This window comes from Chiloscyllium plagiosum, unplaced genomic scaffold, assembly GCF_037043375.1.
Source record: "Chiloscyllium plagiosum isolate Xiang-an unplaced genomic scaffold, Cpla_swu_hap1 HiC_scaffold_14, whole genome shotgun sequence".
Lineage (NCBI taxonomy): Eukaryota > Metazoa > Chordata > Chondrichthyes > Orectolobiformes > Hemiscylliidae > Chiloscyllium > Chiloscyllium plagiosum.
This window is the reverse complement of record NW_028270152.1, coordinates 7,672,825-7,700,382: the sequence shown is the minus strand read 5'-3', so window position 1 is coordinate 7,700,382 and position 27,558 is coordinate 7,672,825. Positions and strand designations below refer to the sequence as shown.

General features: G+C 41.8%; 1 protein-coding gene across 1 annotated transcript in view; it reads left to right on the top strand.

The window, feature by feature from the left end:
- eefsec (eukaryotic elongation factor, selenocysteine-tRNA-specific) overlaps positions 1 to 27,558 on the top strand; it is a 423,357-nt gene that overhangs the window by 116,881 nt on the left and 278,918 nt on the right. Inside the window, exons 2-3 of the mRNA XM_043707582.2 lie at positions 3,508 to 3,715; positions 23,315 to 23,411. Coding sequence (XP_043563517.1) covers positions 3,508 to 3,715; positions 23,315 to 23,411 — 305 coding nt within the window. The remainder of the gene's footprint in view (positions 1 to 3,507; positions 3,716 to 23,314; positions 23,412 to 27,558) is intronic.

Genomic DNA, 27,558 nt, shown 5'->3' with positions numbered 1-27,558 from the left:
TTCTGACACACTCACACCCCGGATCTTTGCACTCCTATACTGAGTTTAATCGCTTTAAACGCTGGCTTTATTTTCAGTATATTAAGACGCTAGGCAGTAGAATTCTCTCTCTGCACGTCTCAACATTTTTTTTGTTCTTTCACAGGATGAGGGCATCACTAGCTAGGCCAGCACTTACTACCCATTCCTAATTTCCCAGTGTACAATTAAGAGTAAATCACACTGCTGTGGGTCTGGAGTCACATGTAGGCCTGACTGGGTAAAGATGGTCGTTTCCTTCCCTAAAGGACATCAGTGAATCTAGGTGGAGTTTTCCGACAATGAATTCATGGTCACCATTAGACATTTAATTCCAGATATTTATTAAATTCAAATTCCACCATCTGATGTGCCGGGATTTGAACCCAGCTCTCCAGAACATGAGCTGAATTAACAGTTTGGCAATGATAATTAGGCCATTGCCTCTCCATGTGTACCATTTTCTTCTGCTTTCAGTAATTCCTTAAAGCCTGTCTTTGACCAAACTTTGGTCATTTGCCTTTGTGTGGTTCATTGTCAGATTTGTTGTTTAACACTCATGCAACACACCTTGGGACATTTCACTACGGTGAATGAGTGCATAAATGCAAGCTGTTGTTCATTTAGTTGAGAAAGAATCTTCTGCAACAGTAAATGTTTTTTTTTAATGACAGCAAGTACTGACGTAGGCTGTTATCGTTATCACAATCTTTTAGGGAGCATCTTGGATCGGTTTGTTATGGTACATATAGTGTTGGCTGACTATCAGATCACCTTAGAGTCAGTTTCACCTTAGCTAGTTTACTACAAATGCAAAACAGCAAGGAAGCACTTGGAAAAATATTGCTGGGTGTATTCAGTTGTGAAGTGTTTCCAACAGTTCTGGTTCTAAAAACAGCAATGATTTATGTGCAGTTAAACTTAACCCTTCCTACACTTATCAAAATGATTTGATACACAACAGGAAACAGCTGGTACTCTTCCAAACAGCTCAACTTGTTTTAATTAATCCTGTAGGATCAATTTTTGACATGTTTTTCTCTGAAAGTTCTTTTAGTATTGCGGCTACTTTTATTGTACTTCTATTCTGTTTGGCAGTGTTTTGTGAAAATATTCTTTGATGGGTTGTTTGTAAATTTACCTTTCATATTTGGTATAGTTTTCACATTTTCTGCTCTAGATCAGCAGTGCAAGGAGCAAGAACCTGCACCTCAAATCTCTGTGGTGCTACACGGGACTGCTTCAATTATCAGTGCTCTTTTCCTTTAGATTTACATGGAACTCATTGCACAGAAACATACCGTTTGGCTCAACTAGGTGAAAGTGAGGATTGCAGATGCTGGAGATTAGAGTCGAGAGTATGGTGCTGGAAAAGCATGGTAGGCTGAAGAGCACGAGAGTCGACGTTTTGGGCAAAAGCCCTTCATCAGGAAATGTTTGGTTCGACTAGTGGGATTTATGGTCTACAAAAGCCTCCTGTCATTCCACTTCATTTCACCCTCTCAATGTATCTACCTTTTCTGGCATCCATGTAGTGTCCCTAACCTCCTCCCCCCCCCCCCCCCCCCAAACTGTTCTTGCAAAGATGTTGCTTCAGGCACTTGGTTCCCTCAAGCACAGGGCTATAACACATGCATGCGTCTGAATTATTACATTTAATGCCCAGCTAGTCTGATCCTTTCCTTGCCTTGTTCAGATAAATGCAAAGACTCACTGAATACTGATCAAAGCATGATCCTAGCCTGGATCTCCCCTGTCCCTAAACCTTGAAGCCACCATAGAATCCCTACCACGATCTTGGTGTCCATGTACACAGATCTTTGAAAGTTGCCACCCAGGTAAATAGTGTGGTGAAGAAGGCATATGGCATTCTGGCTTTTATTGGTAGAGGAATTGAGTTCCGGAGTACTGAGGTCATGTTGCAGTTGTATAAGACTCTGGTGCGGCCGCACCTGGAGTATTGTGTGCAGTTTTGGTCGCCATACTATAGGAAGGATGTGGAGGCACTGGAACGGGTGCAGAGGAGGTTTACCAGGATGTTGCCTGGTATGGTAGAAAGATTGTATGAGGAAAGGCTGAGGCACTTGGGGTTGTTTTCATTGGAGAAAAGAAGGTTTAGGGGTGACTTGATAGAGGTGTACAAGATGATTAGGGGTTTAGATAGGGTCGACAGTGAGAATCTTTTTCCACGTATGGAGTCAGCTATTACAAGGGGGCATAGCTTTAAATTAGGGGCGGGTAGGTATAGGACAGATGTTAGGGGTAGGTTCTTTACTCAGCGAGTCGTGAGTTCATGGAATGCCCTGCCAGTAGCAGTGGTGGACTCTCCCTCATTATGGGCATTTAAGCGGGCATTGGATAGGCATATGGAGGATAGTGGGCTAGTGTAGGTTAGGTGGGCTTGGATCGGCGCAACATCGAGGGCCGAAGGGCCTGTACTGCGCTATATTCTTCTATGTTCTATGTTCTATGATCCTACTCCAACTGGATTGAGGCTTTGACTTGATTGGCAGCACTCAGTTTGCTCAGTGAATCATCTTACTGAACATCTGAGGGCTTTAAAATATTCCATATTGAAGAAGAACATGAATGTTCTGAAGAAGGGTCACTGGACCCAAAACGTTGATTCTGCTTTCTCTCAACATATGCTGGCAGACCTGCCGAGTTTTTCCAGCAATGTTTTTTTGTGAATGGTCTTTCTGGTGTCCTGGACATCAACTGACATACTAAAACAGATTATCTGATCATTATCATGTTGCTGTTTGTGAAAATTTGCAGTGATGAAAATTGGCTGCAGCTTGTGATTATACATTATAACAGTGACTAGATTAGATTACTTACAGTGTGGAAACAGGCCCATCAGCCCAACACGTCTACACCGACCCGCCGAAGCGCAACCCACCCAGACCCATTCCCCTACACCTAAGGTTACGGGCAATTTAGCATGGCCATTTCACCTAACCTGCACATTTTTGGATTGTGGGAGGAAACCCAGGCAGACACGGGGAGAATGTGCAAACTTCTCACAGTCAGTCGCTGAGGCGGGAACTGAACCCGGGTCTCTGGCGATGTGAGGCAGCAGTGCTAACCACTGTGCCACCATGCTGCCCATAATACTTGAAAGTATTTTGTTGTTAACAGCTTTGAGACATCCTGAATGCAAGTCTGTCTTTTTTATTGAAACCTAACCTTCAGACTGATGTTTTCATTTCAAAATCCATACAAAATGGATTAATATAAAATCCTTTTGTTCTGTTTCGAGAAGCATATTCTGAAGAAGTAGATTTTCAAATTATATATATATATATATATGATTTATTGTCAGGATCATGCAGGTTATATTGTGCTTGTGGATTTACATATGAATCCATACATTCTTTGAGTGTAAAGTGTAAATTCTACTCAGCAACTTGTTTTCTTTTACGTACAGATGATAAGTTGTTAATTGCTTCCACCAAGCCTAAAATGAAATACTGTGTTGACTTACAGGTTCTCAAATTATTGACCTGATGATGTTGGTAATTGATGTGACAAAGGGAATGCAAACGCAGTCTGCGGAATGTCTGGTGATTGGTGAAATTACATGTTCCCGGTTGGTGGTCATCCTGAATAAAATTGACCTTCTACCAGAGGCAAAGAAGCAAGCGGCTATAGACAAAATGACAAAGAAAATGCAGAAGACACTGGAAAATACAAGGTAATCCCATCTCAAGTACAATCTGGGTGTCTCTGTTTGGTGGATGGAGTTAAATATCTGCTCTGATCTTTGAATGGCATACAGATTTGAAAGGACAAACTCCTGGCAAATAATTAAGCCAATATGGAATTTTAAAAAAAGTCTGACAATATGTTAAGAGTGATGCACATATTTCAGAAGTTTGTTTTTTACATTGTCTTAATTCATTTGTAAATATAGTTTTTTTTGTTGTTATAAAACCATAAGAAGTAGGAACGGCCATTCAGTAGGATCAAGGCTGATCCAAAATTCCTGTGCTTTCCCCATAACCCTTGATTTCCCTGCTGATGAAGAATCTCTCAATCTCAGCGTTAAATATACACAAGGACTCTGTCCCCACAGCTGTCTGTGGCAAGGAGTTCCAAAGACTCAGAACACTCTGAGAGAAGAAATTCCTCCTCATCTCAGTCTTAAATTGGTGCTCCTTTATTCTGAGACTATGTCCTCTGGTTCTAATCTGTCCCATGAGGGGAAACATTTACCCTGTCAGCATTTACCCTTTAAGCCCTTAAGAATGCAATATGTTTCAATGAAATCACATCTCATTCTTCTAAACCCCAGTGATTAGACTCCCAATCTGTTTTGTCTTTGGGTGTAGGTTTGCTCTTGAGCTGGAAGGTTCATTTTCAGACGTTTCGTCACCATACTAGGTAACATCTTCAGTGAGTCTCCGGTCGAGGCCTTTGTCCCCGGGCTCACTGAAGGTGTTACCTAGTAGGGTGATGAAATGTCAGAAAATGAACCTTCCAGTTCAGCGAGCAAACCTACATCCAGAACCTCAACAAGAGCTACAAATCTTCTCAAAACTCGCTAACACCTATGAACGCAATACACTAAAACTGGCCCGAAAATGGGAAATGATTGCCATGTTTATTCTTTGCTGATTTGACAATCCCTCCATACCAGAGATCATCCTCGTGAACCTTCTCTGAACCTCCAATGAAATGATATATTTCCTTAAATAAGGGGACCAAACCTGCTCACAGTGCTCCAGATGTAGTCTCACCAGCATCTTGTACAGTTGCAGTAAGACTTTGTAATCTTATGCTCCAATCCTTTGAAAAAAGAGCTAACATTCCATTAGCCTTCCTGATTACCTGCTGCACCTGTGTGCTAGCTTTTTACATTTCATACACAAGCTCCCCCAAGTCTGTTTGTGTTGCAGCTTATTTTTCTGTTTTTCTCCACTTACATAATATTCTGTTTTGTTCTCTTCTTCTTGTGTGGGATGTGGGTACCACTGCCAGGGCTAGAATTTGTTACCCATCCCTAGTTGCCCTTAAACTGAGTGTCTTCTTTGTCATAAGAGTCAACCACATTGCTTTGGGAACTGGCATCACATTTGGCCAGACCAGGTAATGACAAAAGATTTCCACCCCTAAAGGACGTGAGTGAATCAGATGGATTTTTGTGATAATTGACAGTAGTTACATGGTTGCCATTAGGCAGGGAGTTCCAAAGTTGCACAGTTTTCTCAGAGAAAGATTTTCTCCTTATCCCTGCCCTGAATGGGTGATGCCCAACTTTAACACAGTATCCAACCACCATCTCTCTCTCCAACTCCACCCCACCCCACCTTCTGGACTGACCCACAGGATGAAACATCCTTCACACATCAATCTTGTCAAGTCAATTCAGAATCTTATACATTCCAAACAAATCACTCTTCACTCTTCTGAACTCCAGTGGAAACAAAACCAGCCTGTACAATCTATAATCATAAAACAACCAGCTCATTCTAGCTATCAGCCCAGTAAACTGTAATAACACCTCTATTTTCTCTTCACTCTAACCAAGCAAAGTTTAGATCAGAGTGGTGCTGGAAAAGCGCAGCAGGTCAGGCAGCATCTGAGGAGCAGGAAAATCAACGTTTCAGGCAAAAGCCCTTCATCAGGAATAGAGGCAGGAAGCCTCCAAGGTGGAGAGATAAATTTATCTCTCCATTTATCTCTCCATCCTGGAGGCTTCCTGCCTCTATTCCTGATGAAGGGCTTTTGCCTGAAACGTTGATTTTCCAGCACCACTCTGATCTGAACTTTGGTTTCCAGCATCTGCAGTCCTCACTTTTGCCTAGTCTAACCAAACAAATTCTGTATCTCCAGCAGATTCTCCTTAACCAATATTTCTACCATTCATCTTTCCTTTCTTCCGCAATCTTTGCTGAACACCAGGTATCCAGAACTATTTGGTATGTTGGACATGTATTCAGGGAAGATGATGGAGAGTCACTTCCTTGAGCTGCAGTCAGTGTGCAGAAGGTATTACATATTTGCTTCTAGGTTGGGAGTTCCAGGATTTTAACTCAGTGGCATTGAATGAAAAGCAATATGATTCCAAGTCAGCATGGAATGTGACTTGGAGAAACATTTTCGAGAGGTATTCCCATTCTTTGGCTTCCCTTGTCCTTCTGAGGGTGAGGGGATGACGTTGTAGGTCTGAAGGTGCTTTCAAAGCGGTTTGAAGATTTGCCATGGTGCACATTGCCAAAGACACTGATTCATGTGGTAGTATTGTTCCACTGTTGTCAGCAGCTTTCAGAGGTAACAACATATGCTTACAGTCATGGAGATGTAAAGCACAGAAACACGCATTCAATTCTGGTCTCCCTGCTTGAGGAAAAATATTGTGAAACCTGAAAAGGTTTACAAGGACTTTGCTGAGGTTGGAGGGTTTGAGCTATAGGGAGAGACTGAATAGGCTGGGGCTGTTTTTCCTGGAGTGTCAGAGGCTGAGAGGTGATCTTATAGAGGTTTATAAAATCATAAGAGGTATGGATAGGATAAATAGGCAAGGTCTTTTTCCCAGAATAGCGGAGTCCAAAACCGGAGGGCATAGGTTTAAAATGACAGGAGAAAGATATATAAAAGAGTTAAGGAGCAACATTTTTTGGTGGACTTGTAGTACTGAGAATCTAAATTCAAACTCCATCATGGATGATTTTGAGATTTTGAACTTGATTTGCTAAATGGAAATTTGGAAGTAAAAATTGCTACCATTTAAAATGACCACAACAACATTGTGTTTATTGTAAAATTCCCAACTCATTCACAACATCCTTTGGTGAAGGAAAGTTCAATAAGGACAATAAGTGACTGTAGGCTCACGCTGTTGTGGTTGACTCGAAAATAATTTAGCAAGCCACTGCTCATTGCACTATTTCAAGATAGCTAGAAATGGACAACAAATGCCAATCTTGCCAGTGACACCCATACTCTGAGAATCATTTAAAGATTAGAACATTGAACATTACAGCTCAGTACAGGCCCTTTGGCCCTGTATGTTGCGCTGACCTGTGAAACCAATCTAAGCCCACCTAACTGACACTATTCCATTATCATCCATATGTATAATCCAATGATTATTTAAATTCCCTTACTGTTGGTGAGTCCACTGCTGCTGGTCCTCACCTACCACCCCACTAACCTCCATGTACAGCGCATCATCCGCCGCCATTTCCGCCACCTCCAAACGGACCCCACCACCAAGGATATATTTCCCTCCCCTCCCCTATCAGCATTCCGTAAAGACCACTCCCTCCGTGACTCCCTCGTCAGATCCACACCCCCCACCAACCCAACCTCCACTCCCGGCACCTTCCCCTGCAACCGCAGGAGGTGCAAGACTTGCGCCCACACCTCCCCCTCACCTCCCTCCAAGGCCCCAAAGGAAACTTCCATATCCGCCACAGATTCACCTGTACCTCCACACATATCATCTATTGCATCCTTTGCACCCGATGTGGCCTCCTCTATATTGGGGAGACGGGCCGCCTACTTGCGGAGCGTTTCAGGGAACACCTCTGGGACACCCGGACCAACCAACCCAACCACCCTGTAGCTCAACATTTCAATTCCCCCTCCCACTCCACCAAGGATATGCAGGTCTTTGGACTCCTCCATCGTCAGACCACAGCGAAACGACGGTTGGAGGAAGAACGCCTCATCTTCCGGCTAGGAACCCTCCAACCACAAGGGATGAACTCGGATTTCACCAGTTTCCTCATTTCCCCTCCCCCCAGCCTGTCTCAGTCAAATCCATCAAATTCAGCACCGCCTTCCTAACCTGCAATCTTCTTCCCGACCTCTCCGCCCCCACCCCAGTCTGACCTATCACCCTCACCTTGACCTCTTTCCACCTATCACATTTCCGACGCCCCTCCCCCAAGTCCCTCCTCCCTATCTTTTATCTTAGCCTGCTGGACCAACTTTCCTCATTCCTGAAGAAGGGCTAATGCCCGAAACGTCGATTCTCCTGTTCCCTAGATGCTGCCTGACCTGCTGCGCTTTTCCAGCAACACATTTCCATCTCTGATCTCCAGCATCTGCAGACCTCACTTTCTCCCCACTGCTGCTGCATGCCTTACTACTCACTGAGTAAAGAACCTACCTCTGACATCTGTCCTGTATTTATCACTCCTCAATTTAAAGCTATGTCCCCTCATGCTAGTCCTCACCATCTGAGGAAAAAGGCTCTGACTGTCCTCCCTATCTAATCCTCTATTAAGTCACCTCTTAGCCTTCTTCTCTCTAATGGAAACAGCGTCATGTCCCTCAGCCTTTCCTCATAAGACCTTTCCTCCATATCAGGCAACATCCTGGTAAATGTCCTCTGAACCCTTTCCAAAGCTTCCACATCCTTCCTAGAGATGTGGCGACCAGAACTGTACATAATACTCCAAGTGCAGCTGCACCAGAGTTTTGTACAGCTGCAACATGACCTCATGGCTTCAAAACTCAATCCCTTTACCAATAAAAGCTAACACACCGTATGCCGCCTTAACAATCCTATCAACTTGGGTGGCAACTTTCAGGGATCTATGCACATGGACACCGAGATCTCTATACTCATCCACATTACCAAGAATTGTACCATTAGCCCAGCACTCTGTATTCCTGTTACTCCTTCCAAAGTGAATCACCTCACACTTTTCTGTATTAAACTCCATTTGCCATCTCTCAGCCCAGCTCCACAGTTTATCTATGTCCCTTTGTAACCTGTAACATCCTTCTGCACTGTCCACAACTCCACTGACTTTAGTGCCATCCACAAATTTACTAACCCATCCTTCCACGCCCTCATCCAGGTTATTTATAAAAATGACAAATCAGCAGTGGACCCAAAACAGATCCTTGCGGTACATCACTAGTAACTGAACTCCAGGATAAACATCTCCCATCAACCACCCCCTCTGTCTTTTTACAGCTAGCCAATTTCTGATCCAAACTGCTAAATAACCCTCAATCCCATGCTTCCGTATTTTCTGCAATAGCCTACCGTGGAGAAACTTATTAAACGTCTTACTGAAATCCACATACACCACATCAACCACTTTACCCTCATCCACCTGTTTGGTCACCTTCTTAAGAACTCAAGAAGGTTTGTGAGGCACAACCTGCCCTTCACAAAACCATGTTGACTATCCCTAATCAAATTATTCCTTTCTCGATGATTATAAATCCTATCTCTTATAATCCTTTCCAAAACTTTACCCACAACTGAAGTAAGGCTCACTGGTCTGTAATTACCAGGGTTGTCTCTACTCCCCTTCTTGAATAAGGGAACAACATTTGCTATCCTCCAGTCTTCTGGCACTATTCCTGTAGATAATGATATAAAGATTAAAGCCAAAGGCTCGGCAACATCCTCCCTGGCTTCCCAGAGAATCATAGGATAAATCCCTCTGGCCTAGGGGACTTATCTATTTTCACACTTTCCAGAATTGCTAACACCTCCTCCTTGTGAACCTCAATCCCATCTAGTCTAGTAGCCTGTATCTCCGTATTCTCCTTGACCACATTGTCTTTTTCTAGTGTGAATACTGATGAAAAATATTCATTTAGCGCCTCTCCTATGTCTTTGGACTCCACACACAACTTACCACTACTGTCCTTGACTGGCCCTAACCTTACCCTCATCATTCTTTTATTCCTGACATACGTATAGAAAGCTTAAGGGTTTTCCTTGATCCTACCAGCCAAACACTTCTCATGTCCCCTCCTGGCTCTTCTTAACTCTTTCTTTAGGTCTTTCCTGGCTAACTTATAGCTCTCAAGTGCCCTAACTGAGATTTTACATCTCATCCTCACATAAGCCACCTTCTTTCTCTTGAGATTCAACTTCTTTAGTAAACCACGGTTCCCTTGCTCGACCACTTCCTCCCTGCCTGACAGGTGCATACCTATCAAGGACATGCAGTAGCTGTTCCTTGAACAAGCTCCACATTTCAAGTGTGCCCATCCCCGGCAGTTTCCTTCCCCATCCTATGCATCCTAAATCACGCCTAATCACATCATAATTGCCTGTCCCCCAGCTATAACTCTTGCCCTGCAGTACGTACCTATCCCTTTCCATCGCTAAAGTAAACATAACCAAATGGTGGTCACTATCACCAAAGTGCTCACCTACCTCCAAATCTAACACCTTGTCTGCTTAAGTGGCACTTCTGGTGACTGGCCATCATCCTGCATTGTAATTTTACCCTACTCATCTCTTTAGCAAGATCTTGATAAGAAGTGGCAGTCCAGCCATACCAAGGCCAATTCTGTTAACCCAAGAGCTGCTCCAGCCTAAATTCATTTTAGATCATGGATTGAACCAAGCAATTTCAAGTTATATGGCTTAAACCTTACCAGCCCACATGGTTGCCCATTAAGCAATGTAACGAGCACTATACATTACTTTAACTTCTTGGGTGTCCACACTCATCACACAGAAATCCTGAAACCCACCCTGAATAACTGCTCTATTTCTGCTTCGATTTTACATTTGCAGGTTTCTCCTGTTTTACCTGTGTAGACCCAGAAATTTAGGAAGGATGTTTCTTGCATCACATTTACAGCACACGACCAAGCTATTGTGCCCGACAGGTTTATACCCCACATTTATACTTCACTCTCCTTCGACACACCCAGTCAACATGTCCTTTTGTTACTTTCTGCCCCACATACTCATCTAACTTTCCCACAAATGCATCTTCGTTTTTGCTGCAGTTGTGTCAATGGGGGTACATTTTTTAACAATGCTGATTTGTTTTTCATTCACACGAGAGACATGGGTGCTGCTGGCCAGCTTTATTCCCAGTCTCTAGTTCCCCTTGAGATGGTGAGCTTCCTTTTTGAATCACTGCAGTTCATATGATATACAGGCTACAATCCCATTAAGTCGGGAATATCAGGATTTTGACCCACTGAAGGAACGATGATCTGTTTCCAAGTCAGGATTGTGAGTGATTTGGAGAGGAATATGCAGGTGATGGGTTCCCTTGTCCTTCCTAATGCAAGCGGTGATGGGTTGGAAAGTGCTATCTAAGGGCCATTATATATTTCTGCAGTGCATCCTATAGACAGTACACACTGCTGCAACTCAGCGTCAGTGGTACAAATAACAAAGAAAATTTACAGCCCAGGAACAGGCCCTTCAGCCCTCCAAGCCTGAGCTGATCCAAATCTACTGTCGCCCAATTTCTAAGCATCTATATCCCTCTGCTCCCCACCTACTCATGCATCTGTCCAGATGCACCTTAAATGAATGTACCGTGCCTGTCTCTACCACCTCTGCTGGCAACGCGTTCCAGACACCCACCACCCTTTGTGTGAAATACTTACCGCGTGTATCCCCCTTATACTTTTCTCCTCTCACCTTGAATGCATGACCTCTTGTTATGGAATCCTTCACCCTGGGAAAAAGCTTGTGTCTATCCACCCTGTCTATACCCTTCATGATTTTGTAGACCTCAATCAGATCCCCTCAACCTCCTTTTTTCTAATGAAAATAAACCTAACCTACTCAACCTTTCTTCATAGCTAACACCTTCATTACCAGGCAACATCCTTGTAAACCTTCTCTGCACTCTCTCCAAAGCGTCCACATCCTTTTGGTAATGTGGCAACTAGAACTGTACACAGTATTCTAAATGCGGCCGAACCAATGTCTTGTACAATTTTAACATGACTTGCCAGCTCTTATACTCAATACCCCATCCGATGAAGGCAAACATACCATATGCCTTCTTGACTACTCTATCCACCTGTGCAGCCACCTTCAGGGTACAATGGACCTGAACTTCCAGATCTCTCTGCTTTAAATACTCATTTTATGTACTATGTGACCCTCTTTAATCTCAACCAATTAATTTTAACAAAATCAAAATAGTGTGAGTGCTGGAGATCGGCAATAAAATTGAAAGAGCTGGAGAATCTCAGAGTTGAATAAACTCTTTGCCTCAGACATGCAATATAGAATAGTAATAGCATTCTAAAAGTACTGAATAATCAAAGGCTAAAAGAAGGAGAGGAAATAAACACAATAATTATCACAAGAGAAAAAGTACTGGAGAAACTATTGGAGAGAAAGACTGATACATCCCCTGAACCTGATGGGTTGCATCCTAGGATTTTAAAGCGTGTACACAGTGGATGCATTGGTGTTAATCTTCCAAGAAATCTTAGATTCTGGCTAAGTTCCAGATGCAGCCAATGTATCACCATTATTCTAAAAGGGAGAGAGACTGGAGTCAGAAACAAGTAACTTTAGGCCAGTTAGCTTAACATCTGTTGTTGGGAAAAAGCTAGAGTCTTAATATAAAAGATGTAAAAGCAGATAATTTAGAAACCCGTAATATAATCAAGCAGAGTCAGCAAGGCTTCATGGAGGGAAAATTGTGCCTGACAAATTTATTACAGCTGTTTGGAAAGGTTACAAGCAGACTAGATAAAAGGGAACCAGTACATGTAATATACCTGAATTTCCAAAAGATATTTGATGAGGTACTGTACATAAGGCTAGTTAATAAGATAAGAGCCCATGGATAGAAGATGAGCTATCTAATTAAAGAAGACAGAGGGTTGGGACGTAGGGGACAATGGCAGTCCACAAAGATAAATGCTGGACCCACAATTATTTGCAAAGAAAAAGACTTGCATGAGGAAAATCAGTGTGCTATCGTCAAATTTGTGGATGACAAAAGTAAGTGGGATAAGCAGGATGCTGGAAGAACACAGCAAGCCAGACAGCATCAGGAGATGGAGAAGTCAACGTTTTGGGTGTAATCCCTCAGGAGGGTGGGTGTAGGTGGAGCTGCAGATAAAGGAGGTGGCAGGGGCAGGGTGGTGAAGTGGGGATAGGTGAAGACAGGCAGACGGTACGACCTGGTTGGTCAATGGGAGGAATGAATCCGGTTAGTGGCTGGGAGGAGTGGAATGGAGGGGGAAGGGCTGGGAAGGGAGTCTGGGCATACGGAGGGAGGTTATTTGAAATTGGAGAACTCAACATTGAAATGGCAAAGGACTGCAGAAAGCTACAGCATAGAGTGACTAATGCATGAATCACATGAAGCTGGCATCCAAGTTCGGAGCGTAATATGATAGGCAAATAGAATGTTGGCTGTGTTGTACAAGTCATTAGACAAACCATAATTGGAATGCTGTGAACATTTAAAGAAAAATATTCTGTCAATGGAGGCAGTCCAGAGAAATTCCATTAGGTTTATCCTGGTTATGGATCAATTGTTTTATGAGAAGAGGTTGAGTAGTTTGGGTTTGTACGCATTGGAGGTTAGAATGAGAGGAGACCTTATTGAAACATGGAAGATTCTCAGGGAACTTGACTGGGTAGATGTGGAAATGTTGTTTCTTTTGGAGAGAGCCTAGTTTACTTCAGAGTAGGGAGTCGCCCATTCGAGACAGAGATGGGTATCTTTCTCTGCAGATAGTTATAATCTATGGAATTCTTTACTACAGAAAACTGTTGAAAAGTCATAAAGTCTATTCAAGGCTGAGATAGCAATTTTCTAAACAATGTATAAATGGTGTGGAGATCAGCCAGGAGAGTGAAGTTGAGGATAATGAGACCAGCCATGATCTCATTGAATGGCAGGGTGGACTCACTGGGTTGAATGGCTTACTTCTACTTTGACATCTTATGATTCACTCTTACCTCTCTCTTTTCCTCAACTTTTTCTTTGTTTCCTTTGCTGTCTAGCTTTCTCTTCCTATGCTAATGAAATACCATTAATTTTAAAGTACTCGTGAATCTGTCCCTCATGCCTTGCAACCCTCACATATGTCATCCTATCTAGTCGCCTCTGTTTCTGCAAATTTGTTCTATCACCATCTACTTCAATTTATCCTTTCCTAAGACTCTAGAGCTGTTCAGCCCCTTGATTTCCTCAATTTCTTCTTTCTCTAGAGTCACTAGGCTTTAAAATCAAACATCAACCACTAGATTTATTGCATCCATTTTTTTGTTCTTATCTTGATTGTGTTGTGGGCTTTGGTTCTTCACTTCAAGCTTCTCAAGATTTGCAAAGGAGAAGAGTTCTTTCAGAGCATGAAGTTTGTATTTTGAAGAGCATATAACTGTCAGAGTGGTGTTTCTTCAGATGTCTCTGGATTCCAGCTCTAAATAAGACTGTCATCTCTGTGAAGTCTAGATTCTTGAAAAAAACCCTTGACTCTTACATTCCCACTTCTGAAACAAATTAACATGAATCACCTCCAGGGCCTGAAGGCTGCTGAAGGTACATGCGGAGATTTAAAGATGTTCTGAAAATACTTTCTGTATGAATATAAAAGATGAATTGTTATATTGTTCTATAATATTGCCATGGTCCTACTGAATTTGCGTGACCAAATGTGCAGAGTTCAAAATTTGTTGTTATAATTGCCCCTTTAGGGTTCAGTTGAGTTTTTCTTTGCCTGTGCAGATGTAGTTATCTAATTTATTAATTTACATTTTAGTATACCCTGCCTGTGGGCAAGCGTTGAACTCCGAATAGCCTGTTACATTTGAATAGGTTTGGAATGGAAATGTATTTAGCAATAGGGGATATAATGTTATTTGCAGAATACATCTTGTTTAAATTGCAAGTTAATCTATTTAAACAGCAAATGTCCCCTTTATAAGGAGTTTTTTTGGGAGGGAAAACAAGCCCATTGTGTTTTATGTAACACAACAGTTGTCCCTTTTTGAACAAGAGGAAAATGATCAAATCTGTTTAATATTTTAGTAGTTTTGTTAAATTGTGACAGGTTTATGTGGTATGACCAACTAATGATTGCAATTGGTACAAAAAATAAGTATTAATAGCCAGTTGGCCTCTTTTAAGTATAAAGTGGTTCTTTCTGTAAATGATTTCTCCAACTGAAGCACAAAAATAGCTCTTTTCACATAAATCCAAACTGATGTGTTTAACTCCTTCATTTTTTTTCTTCTGCAGTGACTGGATTTTTAAATGGGTCAGTTTGTTTCTGTAAACAACCTATTTAAATCCAGCAGTGCAGCGGAAACCTTTTTCTGTTCACCTATTCTCCTTATTATTTATGATGGCTTGACCACAAGCTTCATACCATTTATAAATTGACTGCACTTCAAAATGACTTCATTGATGTTGGGCGCTTTGAGCCATCCTGTGGTTGTGAAAGGTGCTATGTAAACACCGTTTTTGATTAAAACTTGGTTGAGTCACTGGCTTTTACTTCTGGGACATGGGTGTAAATCCAATATTAGGTGAACTTGTGCAGTCTTCAATCCCATGTAATTTACCACAAAACTGCCAGTCTGCCTAAGTGTGGCCACAGCATGCTGGTGTGGGAATTGGGATGAAAAGCATTGCACCTGGATTTTGGACATGCTCTTCTGTAGTAATACGGAACCTCTATAGCAGCAAGAAGAATTTAATATGTAATTTCATGTTACATTTTAACTGCTCTATGTAACCCTTAAGTACCTTAACTCAGACATGGGGTGGGATCTTTACTCTGGATCTGACAGGGCTCTTTAAGTCAATAGAATGAATTGGTCAGTGGTTTGACAAGGTAAATGTTGTTACTTGTAAGGGAGACCAATACTCAAGGTCATAAATATAAGATCATCCTGAATCAATCTTTACAAATTTGAAAGAAGTTTCTTTGTGTTATTAGGTATGTGATGGTGCTGGTTCTCATCCAGCAAATTTACTGAACACAATCATTTAACTATCACATTTCAATATTCAGTCTTGAAAGTGGGAACATACCTGTATTTTTAACTTTCAGCACTATCTCCATTTAAAAATGAATGAAAATTAAGCTGTGAGAATGCTATATGCAGGATAGTTTAGTCCCTTTGACGACTTCCACTGAAATAGGGTAAAAGGAATTTCACACCACTATGTCAAGCAATTATATGCTTATATTATACACAATGTAATTTCAAGGTCCTACTTACGGAAATGAATATGCAATTATATCGTTTTAGGAAAATGGATCTTTCTGTCTGTGTAAATAAAATGTACCATTTACTTTCCATCACAAATCCCTTTTTCTTTAAATAACCCAGTCTCCCAGCACACCACAGTGTTAACAAGGGTGTCTCTCTGAACGGGCTGCCAGGAAGCAAGTAAGACCTCTCTGCAAATTATTCTTCCCCAGACAGGGAACAGCACTGTGCTTTCCCTGTGGTCGTGTGAACAAAGCTGGAACTGGTCAGCTCAGCACCCAACTTGCTTAACACTGTTTCAATCAGCTTGTTCATTCACAATCAGTTTTTGATCGTCGATCATGGAAAGATTTCCTAAGTTTGGAGAGAGGTTGGCTGAGCCCACATGGTGTGTGCTTCTGATCACAGCAACTATGTGAAAGATGTTGTAATAATTTCGTGGAAATTTTGTCCTCAAGTTGCATAGAATTTTGAAACAGTTATTATTTTTTATGATTTGGAGGAGCTGGTGTTGAACTGTGGTGGACAAAGTTAAAAGTCACACAACACCAGGTTATAGTCTAACAGGTTTATTTGGAAGCACTAGCTTTTGAGACAGCTTTTTTTTAAATGCACCATGAATCAATATGAGTTTTTTTTTAAAAATGGTTCAGCTGGTTAACATTTAATCAACTAGTAATGCTAATTTTGGATAGAATAAGCACTTGTTAGTCTGTCCCAGTCATTAAAGAGCAACTCATTCACCTTCTGTTGGAGAGTCTTTAATCTGTTTCAGGATGTGAACAGTGTCAAACCCAGGTAAACACAGACTCGTGCAGGCAGCTCAATCTTTTATGAACTGCTATTGCATAGCAGGCAGATAGCAGAGGCAATAAAAAGTTTAGAGTGCAAAAATTATCTTGTTTAACTCACATAAGATGATTCACCGATACAAGGTGGAGTTCTGTGTCTACTAATGTGCAGACAACTTGATTAACAAAATTAATGGGCTTGGAACACTTGATCTTTGTTGTACAGTAGTTCACTCATTGTGAAATTAAATATCTTAATGAATTTTTATGAACCTCGATGCACCTTCACAGTATGAAAGACATGATTATCCTGTTCAGATCTCAAGGGGGATGTTATTATGTCCCTTGGTTGTGCCGTGGTTCAAAAAGGTACAGCACAGTGAGAGTCTACTCCCATGACTGTGAGATTTCTGTTTACTGGTGTGACTGATGCCATTACGCTTGAGAAAGTAATTATGGCAGTCCGGAATTACTGATAGATGTATAATGAGAAGGATGCCCAGGCAAAGGAAAGGGTTCAGTATTGAAGTGATAATTGGGACTATCAATTTTTCTTCTTTGGCTTTTGTTCATCAATCTGCTTGTAATGCCAGAAAAGAATATAACCAGCTTCAGACTTAGCTGAATATCTGACTCTGAATTCATAATTTCTGACAGTTTGAGAAGGATCAGTGTTTCACCTGCAACTGCCCCACTTACAACTACTGTACCTTCATCAATTCACCTGCTAATGAGCAAAGGTAGAGAAAGAAACAGCCTCTAACAGGAAGTGCATCTTCTTTCCGAATGTTCGTTTGTATGTCCTGCATTTGGGACAGTGTTTGTGGGCCTGATAAGACTCCTCAACAGGTCACTCATGGAAAGTTTGGTCAAGAAGATGCTGTGCAGTGACTCATCAAGGTTCCTTCAATGGCATCATCCAAACGCTAGGCCTCAATACCTAGAAAGATCAAAGCAGCAGGTTTCCCTCTAACTAACACACCATCCTGACTTGGAACTTCATCACTGTTCCTTCACTGTCATTAGGTCAAAAGCCTGGAACTCTCTCCTATCAGCACTAAGAGCATATACATCCCAAGGACTGCATTGGTTCAAGAAGGCAGCTCACTATCAATCTGGCAATTAGAGATAGTCATTAAATGCCATCTTTGTCCCTGAATACATTTTTAAAAACTGCCAAATGAGGGAGTGCATTGAATCTATCAGTGTACTGGGGAGACTGCAGGAAAAGTACCCAATAAATAACTTCATGATAGAGACTTAAGAAATATTGGATGTTATGTGGTGAGAGATATATAATTTACACTTGTTAATATCATTTCTGGAGTTTGAATTTCATAGTAATGATACCTGGTGGAGCAAACAGACTGTTAGCTTAGTTTTTAGTTTGGAAGAATCGAACTTGAGCAAATTTTCTTTTATTCAGTTCAGAAGCAAATTATTCAGTTCAGAAGACATCATTGTTGAGTTTCAAAGCCAGTTTAGTCTCTTACCTGGAAGCAGTTCAAGGGAACCAATTACATCAGCAGAGGAGTTTAGTTTGTGAAACTTGCAAAGGAGTATTTAGTTAGAAATCTGCAGGTTATTAGAACTGAAAATGTTTAGGTCTTGGATTTGTGCAAAAATTCATGTCAGCAAATTTAGAAAGGACTCACTGAATTGTTTCTGCAGTCCACAGCAAAGAACCTGGAAGGATTCAGTCAAGTATTCTAAAGCTTTGTAACAGATAGTGTCAGGAAACAGGTTGAAACTTCGCTGTGTGTTTGGAGACTATTCTAACTGTGGTATATGTTTAGCTTTTTTTTGCATAGTAAACTTCTGTTTTGTTGCTGAAGCAAGTCGCAGCCTCATGTGAATATGCCTCAGTGATTAATTACTATATTAGTGAACCAAATAAATCCATATGATTAGTCAAGCCAGATTTCATTCTGAGATTTGACTTGCCAGCAGTACCATCAACAGGGCTCATAACAGTTAAGTTTCTACATACTGGGCCTAGGCATAGTGACTATAGTGGTCAATGACAAGTTAGATTTTTTTTATGCTAATGGTATCAAAGGAGAGAAAATGGGAACAAGGGACTGAGTTGGAAGATCAGCCATGATCATATTGAATAGCAGAACAAGCCCGGGGGTGGGAGGTTTCAATAGCCTACACATGCCCCTGTTTCTATGTTTCTGTGTCTTTTTGGCCTATTCATGTATGTTACCATCCTCTTTTGGATTGCATTTCCCCTTCAGTGAACTGTCAGGAGATTCCATGTATCGTTGTAATGTAACAGATCTTTAATCTTTTAATGCAGCAAATCATTGCTCCATCAAGAGTGTGTGAGGCACCAGACTTTCCTGCAGGTATTCACTACTTCTTCGTTTACATCACCTTTGTTCTTGTTTTCACATTTGGCAGTATTACCTACAATCAAAACAAAGTTGGTAGTTTTGGCCATTGATGTATATTAGATGTAATTTTAAAGAATTAAAAGTTTACAGTAGCATTGATTAATGTCCAGTTCTTTCACTGGTGTATTTAATTGTTTTCATTCTACAGTCTCTGTGGGACTCAGAGAATGCAGTAATCTTATGCAAAGACGACCAGATCCTGAGTATTGTGACCCATGCCACTCAAAATTGTTCCCACAAAGCAGTAAACCACCAACAAACCTTGTGCGGTAAGGTTCACTGCTGTGTAATTATCTGAACGTTAAAGACCCGACCACAACCAGAGACTGGCTGAGTTGTCGAATTACTGGTACTGATCTTGAAAGTGGTTCCCCACTGTGACCATTTAATGTGTCAAGTAAAATCAAGTCCCTTAAACAACTAAATGACTTGAGAAGTATAGCAATCTTGTAGGCAAACCTTCCGAAACAAACCTGCTAGTTTAGCAGTAACCCATGTAAAAATGACGCCAGGAAACTGGGTTGTGTTATACTGCAGCTGGTGACAAGGAGATTGTGTGTCATGTTTTTAAATGGAAAGTGTTTATTGGACTTTGGGGGAAAATCGATACTTGGTGAGGTAAATTCACACTCATTCATTTCACTGTCTAGTACATGGATGCTCAAAATTTAACTTGGGCTTGCCTGCTGTCTCATTCTTTCCTTTTCTCTTGACATAACTCTCTCTCATTCATCAGTCACCATGGCGAGAATATTAAATAGGACCCACAATCACTCCTGTTCGGAAATAAAAGAAAATGTTGGAGAATAAGGTTAGAATCAGGTCTGACAGCATCTCTGGAGAGGCTAAAAAACTTAATGTTTCAAATCTAATATAACTCTTATGCAGAACTGAAGTGGGCTAGAAAAATGGTCATTTTTAAGCTGTTGAGAAAGGGCGGCCGCAGGAGCAATTGAAACAATTGCAAAAGGTTCCCCAGAGAAAAAAGGCAAAGGAAGTGCTAACCATAGTAAAGAAGAGAAAGGGATGAAAGTAGGCATCAGTTGTTGGTGTTAATAGCAGAAAAAAGGTCAGGTCTACTGAGAGAAAATCCATGCAAGCAAGGCCAGAGATCATGATCTGAAGTTGTTAAACTCAACGTTCAATCCTGAAGGCTGTAAAATGCTGAAGTATAAAATGAGGTGCTGTTCCTCTAGCTTTTGTTTAGTTTTGATGGAATACTGGAGAATGTCTAGGACAGATTGATAGTGTGAGAGTAAGATGGTGTAAGCCTCCTGTTCTGATCGTGTTGTCATTTACATTGTCTTCCTTCCGATGTTCCTGTTGTCCTCTTTTCTGACACAGATTTTGTGCACAAGATTCAGAGGGGATTTGAGAAAATACTTTTTGACCTAGGGTAGTGGAATGCACTGGCTGGGAAAGTAGTGGAGGCTGGAAACCTTACTACCTTTAAAACCTATTTGGATGAGCATTTGAAATATCATAACATTCAAGGATATGGAATAAGTGCAGGAAATTGGGATTAGTGGCCCTTTAATGGGCTGAAGGGCCTTTTATGCACTGTATGAATCTGTGAATCTAGTCCTGGTAGACTGCATCATGCAGAACAGAATGACATAAAAGATAAAGTTGCCATAGTCTCAGAGGACCACAGGACTGTTCTCATTAGAGAGAAAGAGAGACACAGAAGACTGGTGATGAGTTTAACCAGCACAGAACATCTCAGGCTGAATTTGTGTCCTCTGTGAAGTTCTTTCCTGGACCAGCAGTAGGACCACTTTCCTGAGATAAGGAGATGGAGATGAGTCATAATTCACAATCACAACTGTCAACCAATGAACACTGTGTGGACACCTAGTAAGCAGAAAAACACATTTGAATTTGATTTGTGGTAGTCACATGTACCTAAGTACAGTGAAAAGCTTTGTTTGCAAGCGGTATAGGCAGATCATAGCAAACAAGGACATACAGATCAAAGGGTGCTCAGATAGAGAGAGGTGCACAGGCTACACTGCAGAGGAGGTGCACAAAGCAAGATCAACATTATTTGAAGTGAGAGAGGTCCATTCATCAGTCTAATAACAGCAGAAAAGATGTTGTTCCTGAACCTGTTGGTGAGTGTTTTCAAGCTTCTGAATCTTCTGCCTGACAGAAGAGGTTGTATGAAAGCATTAACAGGTTGGGAGGGATCTTTGATGATGTTCGCAGCCTTTCCGTGGCAACGAGATGTGTAAATGGAACCCATGTATGGGAGGTTGGCTTCTGTGATGGTCTGGGCTATGCACATAACTTTCGATAGTTTCTTACGGTCACCTAAAACTAAAATGCATCGTACTTGAGTTTAAGAGGCTCACCTTTTGTTCTTTCTTCTCTTGCTCTTCAGTCTCTCTCTGCCACACTCCCAGGAGCATGCCGAGGGGATCAGAATCCAACCAGATAGCATAGCATTGACAGTTGTGTGAATATGTGAGATAGTCGCATTCTGAAATTGTTCTCATGGATAGCTTTGAATACTTTTTTGGAGAGGATTGATGAGGACTGATTGTATATTAAGACTGTTAAATCAGAGGGACAGTTAAAGATTTAGGTGCATTTTTCTTTAAAGGAGTAGAACAATAAACATACTTTCAGGCCAGCAGCAAACGAGAAACTTGGGGCCATAGAAACATGAGGAAAGCAAACAGTACTAGAGTCTATTCTCAAAGTCTGCTCCATTGGTGTAGATGGGTGGATGTGTTCTCCTTTCTTTCTGAAGTCAATGATCAGTTCTTTAGTTTTGCCAATGCTGAGAGGTTGTGCTCATTGCACCAGGTCACCAAGCCCTCTGTCTCCTTTCTGAATTTAGACCCATCGTTGTTTGATATCCATCTGACTACAGTGGTGTTGCTGCAAACTTGTAAATGGCCCCGGTCTGGAATTTGGCCACACAATGGTGGGTGGTACAGGGAGTACAATAGGGGGCTGCGAACGCATCCTTGGGGGGAGGGGGGGGGGGCTGCAGTGTTAAAGATTATCGTGGGGGAGGTACAGTTACCTATCTTCACTGATGGCAGTCTGTGGGTCAGAAAGCTGAGGATCCAGTTGCAGAGGACGGAGCAGAGACCTTGGTCTCAGAGTTTGGAGATCAGTCTGGAGTGGATAATGATGTTGAAGGCAGAGCTGCAGTTGATGAGTAGAAGTCTGAGGTAGGTGTCCTTGTTGTCCAGATGTTTCAGGGCTAAGTGCAGGGCTAAGTAAATGGTGTCTGCTGTGGACCTGTTACATCGATAGACAATTTGTAGGGGATCGAGGCAGAATAGAAGATTGGAGTTGATGTGGGCCATGACCAGTCTTTTGAAGCACTTAATGATTATGGTGGTCAGAGCCACTGGGCGGTATTCATTAAGGCACATTGCATGTGCTTTCTTAGGTCGTGGGATGATGGTGGGGTTCTTGCGGCAGGTGGGAACTTTGGCTTGTAGGAGGGAGAGGTTGAAGATGTCAGTGATGACCTCCCGCCAGGATCTAAATACACGACCAGGGACTCTGTCCTTTCTTTGGGTTGACTTCCAGGAAGATGATCTGACATCTACAGCGTGACTGAGGGAGCAGGTGTGTCCGGGGCTGTTGGGGCAGGCGACACCATGGCGCTGGCATTCTGCTCGAACTGAGCATAGAAAGCATTAAGCACCTCATCGAGGGATATGTTTTGGTCCACTATCTTGCTTTGCTTCATTTTGTAGGTCATTATCCCCCAGGTGGCGGGTGTCCGTTTGGCTGATTTGGGCCTCTAACTTGGTGCACTACTGTCTGTTGGCATCTCGAATGGCTTTGCGGAGGTCAGATCTGGATTTCCTGTATAAGTCTGGGTCATCCGACCTGAATACTGCATGCCTGGCCTTCAATGGGCAATGGATTTCCCAATTCATCCAAGGTTTCTGGTTAGGGAATACCTGGTTGGGGACTTCTCACCACAGTGTACCTATGTAAAAATAATCTATGGTATGACTGCATGGGTCATTAGCGCTGCGTGTTGAAACATGTTGATACATTTCCCACCAAAGAATTAAAATTGTTTAGAAAGGGGGAATGTATTTTCAGAAGGGAAGAAACAATTGATGTATTCAATCAAATAATTCACAAATGTCTTACTGCTGTAAGTAGGTTGCTATTTTATTCAGTTATTTGTTTTGTAGGTTTAATGGGTGTCCCATCATTCCTGTTGCTGCAAAGCCTGGAGGACCTGATGCCCCAGAGACAGAAACTGCACAGGGCATTTCAGAACTTATCAAGGTATGTTCTTCCCTTGGGGACAATTTACCACAGTGACTTCTGCTTATCTGGCAAATTCAGCAAACAATCATGGTAGTTATATAAAGGTGGCCAAATACGAGCAGAAGGAGCATTGGCATTGTCCATCAAGACATTAATCTTGATAATCTTGATTAATCTTGAGGGTAGTGAACAGTAAGTGGTGTAATATTCGTGGAGAGACTGGTATTTAGGTCTGATAATAAAAAGATTCCTTCTGTATCACTGCTTTTTGTGATACTAAAACAAAAGATCAACGTAACCTTTAGTTTATTCAGGAATCAACTTGAAAACTATCCTGCGTGAGTACAGCACCTAAAACTATAATGCATCATACTTGAGTTTAAGAGGCTCACCTTTTGTTCTTTCTTCTCTTGCTCTTCAGTCTCTCTCTGCCACACTCCCAGGAGCATGGCCGAGGGGATCAGAATCCAACCAGATAGCATAGCATTGACAGTTGTGTGAATATGTGAGATAGTCGCATTCTGAAATTGTTCTCATGGATAGCTTTGAATACTTTTTCTGGAGAAGATTGATGAGGACTGATTGTATATTAAGACTGTTAAATCAGAGGGACAGTTAAAGATTTAGGTGCATTTTTCTTTAAAGGAGTAGAACAATAAACATACTTTCAGGCCAGCAGCAAACGAGAAACTTAGGACCATAGAAACGTGAGGAAAGCAAACAGTACTAGAGTCTATTCCATCACTCAAGTAGAACAAGTCTGATCTGAATCTCAACTCCATGTCTCCACCTTGGTTTTATATCCCTTAATGACCATAACCAAAGAAAAATGTAAGTTAATCTCAGTTTGAAATGTGCAATTGACCACCATTCCATTCTTATTTATCCCTCTGACTTTAAAGCATTTTTGATCACTTGGTTGATCGTGGGTGTGGAGGGATTTTCCTGTAAGGAGAGGTTGAGTAGGTTAGCTTGCACTCATTGGAGTTTAAACAATGAGAGGAGAACTTAATGAAATATATAAAACTCTTAGGAGACTTGACAGGACTTGCAGAGAGGTTATTACACCTTGTGGAGTACACAATCTCAAAGTCAGATGAAGACAGATGAAGAGGAAGTTTTTCGAGGGGTGGTGAATCTGGAATTCTTTACTGTTGAGGGGTGTCATTAAGCAGTTTTAAGACCAAGGTGGACAGCTTTTTCATCAGTAAGGGTATCAAGGGTAATGGGGAAATGACAGGCACGTGGGGTTGAGGGTTATCAGATCAGCCATAATCTTATTGAATAGTGGAGCAGATATGATGGGCTGAGTGGCCTTCTTCTGTTTGATCTTAGGACTGGTCGGGAGAGTTCCAAATTTCTGCTGTCCCTCTGTGTGAAGAAATGCTTCTTGACATCAGCCGTCCATCACCAATTTCATGTGACCCACCAGAGGAAATTGTGACTCCATCTTGACCTAGTCCAAAACACAGTGATGCAGATACTGGAACTCTGAAATCAAACCAGAAAAAAGGCTGGAAGAACTCAGCTGCTCAGGTGGCATCAATGAAGAGAAGCAGAGTTAACATTTCAGGTCAATGGTCTTTCATCGCAACTGATGAAAAATAGAGATTTGAGAGTTTTCAAGCCACTGGAAGGGAGTTGCAGGTAGAACAAGGGAGGACTTTGATAAGGTGGAGGCTGGGGAGAGATTAAATACCAAAAGATTTTATGAAGCACCAGCCAAAACGTTGGATGATGGATATAGTGATGAAACAAAACTTGTGTCCAAATGAAGCATGAACTGCCACGTAAAAAATATCATTTAAACGCAACAAGGAGGGATAAAGAAACAAGACTCTGGGAACATTGTTGGTGTGGACTAGTTGGACCAAAGGGTCTGTTTCCATGCTGTATGATGCTATGAAGATCAACTTACAAAGCAACAGGGTAGGAAGAGGGGAAGAAACGAAAGGTGAAAGTAGGGTTATGGTCTAAAGTTGAAAATGTGTTGCTGGAAAAGCGCAGCAGGTCAGGCAGCATCCAAGGAGCAGGAGAATCGACGTTTCATAGAACATAGAACATAGAACATAGAAGAATACAGCGCAGTACAGGCCCTTCGGCCCTCGATGTTGCGCCGATCCAAGCCCACCTAACCTACACTAGCCCACTATCCTCCATATGCCTATCCAATGCCCGCTTAAATGCCCATAATGAGGGAGAGTCCACCACTGCTACTGGCAGGGCATTCCATGAACTCACGACTCGCTGATTAAAGAACCTACCCCTAACATCTGTCCTATACATACCACTCCTTAATTTAAAGCTATGCCCCCTTGTAATAGCTGACTCCATACGTGGAAAAAGATTCTCACTGTTGACCCTATCTAAACCCCTAATCATCTTATACACCTCTATCAAGTCACCCCTAAACCTTCTTTTCTCCAATGAAAACAACCCCAAGTGCCTCAGCCTTTCCTCATACAATCTTTCTACCATACCAGGCAACATCCTGGTAAACCTCCTCTGCACCCGTTCCAGTGCCTCCACATCCTTCCTATAGTATGGCGACCAAAACTGCACACAATACTCCAGATGTGGCCGCACCAGAGTCTTATACAACTGCGACATGACCTCAGTACTCCGGAACTCAATTCCTCTACCAATAAAAGCCAGTATGCCATATGCCTTCTTCACCGCACTATTTACCTGGGTGGCAACTTTCAAAGATTTGTGTACATGGACACCAAGATCCCTCTGCTCATCCACACTACCAAGTATCCGACCGTTAGCCCAGTACCCCATCTTTTTATTACTCTTCATGAGCCCTTCTTCAGGAATGCCCGAAACGTTGACAGGCCTGCTGCGCTTTTCCAGCAACACATTTTCAGCTCTGATCTCCAGCATCTGCAGTCCTCGCTTTCTCCTTATGGTCTAAAGTTGTCAAACTCCGTGTGGAGACCATGGCAACAATGTGGAGAATTAAAATAATAAATAACTGGATGCTCAGGGTCATACTTGTGGATAGAAATGAAGATGTTCTCCAAAGCCCACAGTCTGCATTTATTCTCCACATTTCCATGAGACCACATTATATTCAGTGAATACAGTGTATTACATTGAGAGAGGTGCAAACTTCACCTTTAAGGAGTATTTGAGGTCTTGAACAGTGAGAAAAGTGAAGGTACAAGGGGAGGTCTGGCATCTCCTATGCTTCCTTGGAAAGATGCCCTGGGTAAGAGAAGGGGTTTTAGGGCTGACTGAGAAGTGGTCTCGGGCATTGTGGAGGGAATGGTACCCAGAGGAAAATGCATTTGGAAGTTGAATCACATTAGAGCTGGTGGAAATGACAGAGAATGATCCATATGGAAGCTTGTGAGGGTGCACAGTGAGGATGAAGGGTGATTCTGGGAAAAGTTGTGACAGCAGAAGTAAGTAAAATGGATTGGATTAGTTGTCATGCCCTGTTGACCACAATCGGTGAAAATCCTTGAATGAGAAAAAAAGGACATATTGGAATCGCTGGTATGGAAATTTGCATAATCAGAACAGGTGTGATGGATATTGAGAAACTGGGAGAATGGGATAGAGTTATTAAAGAAAACAGAAGATGAACAAGTGTAATCAAAGTAGCTCTGGAAACCTGTGGGTTTATATCACCTGCTTTGCTCATCTAGTTAACCTCAATTAAATCACCCTGAATCTGATACTTGAGGGACAAATAAGACCAGTTCATGCAATCTCTCCTCATAATTCATCCCTTTTAGCTCTGATATAATTCTGGTGAATCTACACTGCACCCAACCTAAGGCCAAAGCATCTATCATGAAGTGTGGCCCAGAAATGAAATATAGCACACTGTAACTTCTCCAGTTCAGAAATTTACTGATCATTGCAAACATATATGCAGACCTGATGTTATTTTAGCACCATACTTTGAGAGTCAAAACTTTGTAAATATAGATTTTGTGTAAATTCTTGCTTTGTACTGTTTAATCACAGTGTTACGCTTCAGGTAAATATTCATATCTCCCATGTTTTCCAGTTCTCACATTTGTGCTCAAGATTTTTAACATTGTTCTATAATGAGGAGGAGGTCAGGATGGGTACTGTGGGAGGATGAGACCAAGTTGGCCCAGAAACCTGCTTCATTAAAACATCAAACAACTGTTTTTTATAGGATGAA